This window comes from Melitaea cinxia, chromosome 8 (assembly GCF_905220565.1).
Source record: "Melitaea cinxia chromosome 8, ilMelCinx1.1, whole genome shotgun sequence".
Taxonomy (NCBI): Eukaryota; Metazoa; Arthropoda; class Insecta; order Lepidoptera; family Nymphalidae; genus Melitaea; species Melitaea cinxia.
The window spans coordinates 7,226,575-7,232,655 of NC_059401.1; the positions used below are offsets into that span (position 1 = coordinate 7,226,575).

The window sequence follows — 6,081 nt, forward strand, 5'->3', positions numbered from 1 at the left end:
TGAGCGGGGGTCTCATTAGTGTTAATTTGAAATTTAAGGATACTGTCAAAGTGATCCTGAATCAGCATAGGACGAGAGAACTGAGCTTTTAAAGTCTCCTGTATATCTTCCCATTTATATTGACTGGAAGGTATTTTGGTCAATAACGTGGCTGCACGGCCTCGTAGACAATGGGTCAGCGTCATGATTAAATCTACGCCTTTCAAATTTTTGCTACTAATTATGGCGTCTGACAGGCGACACCATCCCTCTATGTCAGAATTCGGGTCATCAGGATCAAACGGCACCAATACCGTGACAGGATGTGGTGGTGCATTGGAACGGGGTAGTAAAGCATCAGTTAATTTTGAAAGAAATGCTTCTAACTATTTGAGGGTAGCGGAATATTTTCTTGCATATTTTGTGACGAGGTGTCAGACGTGGGCGGAAAATCCAATCCCACTTCTGATGTCGGATTCGGCCCAGACATCAGAAGGAAAACTCAGATAAGGTATTATACAAATTTATTGCAGTCGAACAATCAGTTATCTTAAATCTAGAAATACAGAAATGAAATATAATAAATTAAACAATTACAAAATATGACAGTGAGGGCGGTCACATAGGGCTGTACTGACTGTCAGAGACAGGGTTCCACGCACCCACCGCAATAAGGACAGTACTAATTATACAACGTTCCAACGTCCAATAACTGTGCAGTACTGACTGTCGAGAGACAGTGGTTCGGGCACCAAGACGCATCCGTTTGAAATGCGTGTCGACTCAAAAGCGCGGCTCCTTATAAAGGCGATTGCTTGGCGGGGAGAACAGTTACAATATTGTACTGTCGATAATGATGCGTCCGGTGCACGTTCCACTAGCGCCATCTAGCCGCCGTCTCTCAAAACTGTTAAATAAGGTGGCTGCCGTCAAATATACACTAGGATCTGTCTGTCAGTTTTTTATGACAGTCTATCATAACAGACTCGAAATTAAAAAATTTTATTTAAAATATTATTAACTTACATGATGTCCCAAGATACAAAAGATAAAAGATACAGATAAAATATATTGACTCAATTTCAAAGTTAAAGGAAGCTTATTTGGACATTAAAAAAAACAATATTTTTTGTAACGGTTTTTGTACTTTTAACTTGTTGCCAACGCTGAGGATTAAAAAGAACCTAATTTGCGACTTGTCGCCCAAACTTAAAAAAAGGAGCATATCCATGAAAAAAATCACCCAATTCGCGATAAATCGCCCCATCTGGCTGCTTTGGTTATGGCCACAAAGGCACACTTTAATGATCTAATAAATAATGAATGCGGAAAGGAATAATGAATAAGGATTACAAAAACTATGTGATGAATAATTTTACTCCTTACTAATGTCTTTGTATTCATGCAAATGTTTCAAACATTTATCTATCGCAAAGGGCCAAGAAAGAAGCCGAAAGAAGGTTATTTTTTCTAAATAAGGTATTTTTATAAGCAACACTAGTAACCGGATACTAAACTATGGACAATGTAGATTTAGCTTCCACATCCATAAACAATTTTTGGTGATTTGGTCTGCTAGCTCCGGCCTCCGCCATTTTGTGTAACATCCGGTTGCGGCGTTTTGCGACGCTTTAATTAACGTTGTTGTTGCGTTATTGAAAAACGTATTACCAAAAGTTTTTAGGCATTTGGGTATTTATCTCTATGTGAATTACGTAAAATCAATGGTACAACTAATTTAGACGCGTAATATTACACGACTGGGAATTGCTTATTGTAAGTCATTCTGTGCGGCGTGGGTTTAATTATTATACTTATTTACTTGTAATGAAACTACGAATTAAAATTATATTAATAAACATAATCTATTTAAGGTGCAATGTCTCGCTACGGTGATTGTAAAGTTTATGTGGGTGACTTGGGCAACAATGCCAGTAAACCTGAATTAGAAGATGCGTTTTCATACTACGGCCCCTTAAGAAATGTGTGGGTAGCCAGAAACCCGCCAGGTTTTGCCTTCGTTGAATTTGAAGATCCACGTGATGCTGAAGACGCAGTAAGTTTTTTATCATAAGCTAAACGGATATGCAAACTACAATGTGGTATACTTATCATTCAATTGCTTCTTACAGATACGAGGGTTAGATGGACGGACGATATGTGGTCGGCGCGCTCGGGTAGAAATGTCGAACGGTGGTCGTGGCTATGGAGGACGTGGACCACCTCCTCGTTCCAGACTCCCACCTCGTCCTTACGACGACCGTTGTTACGACTGTGGTGACCGCGGACATTACGCCAGAGACTGCACGCGCCGTCGCCGCCGCAGGTGAAATTTAGCATGATTGCCAGAAATGTGTACAAAATTTGCTGGTATGGAATCTTTCTAGGTCATATACTATTATAAGTAAATATAAAACAGTAATACGCCATTTGCTTCATTGTTTTTTATAATTGTTACAATTACATTTGAAGTACTTGTTAATGGTTTAAACGAGGGTGGTAATAGTAAAGATTCCGTTCCAACGCTTTGCATCCACGTAAACCAATGATAACTATGTTATAGGTTATCATTGGCCTGTGCGCCGAGAACGAACTCTTCAGTGTCTGCACTTCTTATAGTCTGCGCTACGTAGCTTTCACTTCGCGTCGTGTACTCCACTAATGTTGGCAGCGACTGTAACGTCACTCTGTGAACTACGTAACTACAGCCTACGTGCACACTTCACTTATTGAGAAGTACATTGAGTGTAATGTTCGTTCTGCGCGTCGCGACACGCCTATTGTAATCACTGCGTGCACTCAGTGAGTTACACATTATTATCCCATAATTTCTGTTCAAGGCAGGCTGACTTTGGGTAATAAATAAGGGTTAGTTGTTTGTTATAGGTCATTGGTTCATAAGAATTTTTATTTTAGCACTGCAGCATTTTATTATTTCCTCCAGTCAGACACAGAAGAGATATAAAACTAACTTTAGGTTTGTAAGTTTTGAACCTTATAGTGACCACAAGACTAAAGGAGTATCCAAGGTTTACTAAATTTTAGATATTGCTTGTGTCTGATCCTAAAAAATTAAGTATTTTTAGTTCAAATTAAAAAAAAATACATGTTAGTTTTTAGCTTTTTGTAATAGTACGTTTAGACTATGACACTAAATGATACACTTAGTGTATACATTAAGTGTCTCTAATTGCAAAATTTATTGTGACACGGTAATTAGTGTCGCATCAGCTGCTGTGTGAACATGTTGTGTCCAAGTGTCCAGTGTAGTTGAAAAGTTTTCAAACAAGTTTGATATTTTCAATACACCACACTGCGTTTGAGTGCACATAATGAATTTTACGTGGGGCAAGGAGACCACAAAGAGCCTTATTATTTTTGTAGAAGGGCTACCATAGATAGATATATACAAATATCCTTCAATACTATAAATATTGCTTCACAACATTCCAGAATTATTAATGACATTGTTGACACTGGTATACGAAATAAATAACTAAGTGAATGATAACTGTCTCCTGAAAATAAATAACAAAATAAATAATTTATCATAATCATAATCAATAAATAAAAGTGAAAAATCTTTTGTTAAATAGACATTTAGCCATGCTGACCGAGCATCACTAACTGGTTTGCTGTGAAAAGCTCGGACACGATTTCCGTACACTTAAAAATGACACTACTCAGACACAAAAAATCCGTACAAGTGTTATCAGTACAGACATTAATGTCTGACATTTATGTCGGAATTTCTGTCATAGTCTAACGTACCATAACAAACACGTAATTGTACGACTAAGGTCAAATGACATTTATTTTAACATGAATTTTGGTTTTACCTACCTTGTGGTTACATACTGACTAGGTAATCAAATTCTATTTTGGCTCTATTGAAAGCTATTAATCTAATGTAGTAGAAGACAAACCATTTCTATAATTTATTTTATGATAAGGATTAGACACAAGCAATTTGTAAAGACAAAATAAAGCTTAAGTTTTAACAATAGTATTAATGTCCACAGCCGGTCGAGGTCCCGTCGTCGCACGCGCTCTCGCTCTCCGAGGTCTGGTTCCCGTTCAAGAAGCCGTTCCCGCTCACGTTCTCGTTCTAAGGGAAGATCCATCTCACGTTCAAGATCACGTTCACCATCTAAAGATTCAAAGAAGTCAAACTAAAGCCCGTTTAACAGTGCTATGTAGAAATGCAAACTATCATTTTGTTTGTTTTTTTATTAGTATATCATCATTGGTGTCATACAGGTTTAAATATAATCCTTTCACCAATATTTGCAAAATTAATAAAATATCATTCCTATGTAATGACTGTGAGATAAAACTAGCATTGATACAACTTGTATTTATGATATATTACACCATCAATACAAATTGACTTAAAAATAAATGTTTTATGGAACGTGACTAATTTTTTATTTACCTTTTGAACGCCTAAGTCACCTATACTTGACAAGGGCTTGCGAGCCCTGTACGCCAACGACGTCTATAGGGGACAAAAAACCCAGACCACAAAAATAATATCTAAAATTATTAAAAAAAAATTTCTAGTAATATAATTCAACATTTCTGAAAATGGAATATCCCAGCAACATTTGAGTATAAAAAATAAGTCTTAGAGGTACACCTAGTCACGTACTAAGAAACATTGAAATAAAACATGCATTCTTATTCCACGTAAATAATATGTCCAGAACGCCGAAGTCTTATAAGTTGACCACTAGGCATGTGTCGCAAGAGGTATAAATAAATAAATATTTACAACATACACACGGTCATCTGTTCCTAAAGTAAGGAACTTAATGCTCGTGTTATAGGTAACAGCCGACTAGTATACATATTTTTTTTTATAAACTTATAAATAAATATTTATTACACCCAGACTCGGGGTGGGAATCGAACCCACAACCCCCGGAGCAGAAAGCAGGGTTACTACAAACTGCGCCAACGGCAAGTCAAAATGGTATAGATGTTTTTTAAGCTATTGAAAATTCAACAAAGTGTTATAATTTTCTGTAAATAATTTGACATTTGAATAAGACGACATGTAAAAAACATAAAACTATCAGCTAACACAAATAGCAAATGAATAAAAAAATCAAATCAACTAAAATCAATCAAATTGCCGTAATAAATCGGATATGGCAAATCTGGCGCATCCCTAGCGTTTCACCATTAATACGTTTTAGAGATAGGTTCCTCACTCATGAGGTGCCTTATTTGAGGTACTCGTTATCGCAAATTGAAAGAGTTACTCGAATTTCAATAATGAACCACCTCCCTCGTTTACGCGTCCTCACATTGACATTATTGACGCGACTCACGAGGACGATTAATTCCCACCTCAATGAGGATGATTCTTCGAGGATGAGGTGGAAGTACTTATTTCATAATTGAGCAGCGAGTTAGATAATGAGTAAGGTGAGGAGTCGAAATTTTTAAAACACAGTTAGACACATGATTTTGATATTATGTACCTAATGAAATAATGATGTTTGTGATACTGATGCAAAGAGCAACACGGAGGGGAGTAGCCATGTACAGGCGTTCCCCTCTGTCAAGGTATAAGGCCAAATGGCCATATGCGTACAATAAAACTAGTTGCAGCCGCACTGATCACTAGACTAAATCTAGTTGCGTGATTGAATCAACGTCCTTCAAAAAATGCTAAATTGTTCTGTTTTTTGCTTCAAAAAAAGATCTGCCACGTCAAATTTACTAAAACATGGCGTTACCTTTCATACGTAAGTCATAGATCAAGTAAAAAGAATAGATAACGCACTTAGAACAAAAAAGTGAAGCCACTTTTTTAAATATGTGTGAGTGAGTGAAGTGTTGACACTTTTTAAAAAAGGTCCCTGAAAATTTTATTAAATGAGATTAAACACAATTAATTTAATATAGGTAAAATGGGTATGCGAAAATAAAAATCTGTTTATAGTTTTAAATATATTTACTCCTTTTTTGCTTCAAATTGTTAAATAAATCTATTGCAGCCATGTTTTGATTTAATGAATTATATAAATCTGTGTCAATGAAAATTGCGTTTTTAAGTAATTGATGATTCCTCTGAAGGGCAAGTTCCTGTTT

At 36.3% G+C, this 6,081-nt stretch overlaps 1 protein-coding gene across 2 annotated transcripts; it reads left to right on the plus strand.

Moving 5' to 3' along the window:
* Positions 1 to 1,575: 1,575 nt before the first annotated feature.
* On the plus strand, positions 1,576 to 4,398 carry LOC123655472 (serine/arginine-rich splicing factor 7-like). 2 transcript variants are annotated; one of them, XR_006743407.1, is made up of 5 exons: positions 1,576 to 1,755; positions 1,854 to 2,035; positions 2,112 to 2,305; positions 2,543 to 2,781; positions 4,002 to 4,090. XR_006743407.1 is itself a non-coding variant. In XM_045591256.1 (3 exons), the coding sequence occupies exons 1-3, from the start codon at positions 1,859 to 1,861 to the stop codon at positions 4,153 to 4,155; spliced, it is 525 nt and encodes a 174-aa protein (XP_045447212.1). In that variant the 5' UTR covers positions 1,854 to 1,858; the 3' UTR covers positions 4,156 to 4,398. The 2 variants fall into 2 exon arrangements, 1 of the variants encoding a protein (XP_045447212.1); XM_045591256.1 differs by lacking the exons at positions 1,576 to 1,755; positions 2,543 to 2,781 and having other exon boundaries at positions 4,002 to 4,398.
* The last annotated feature ends 1,683 nt before the right edge of the window (positions 4,399 to 6,081 follow it).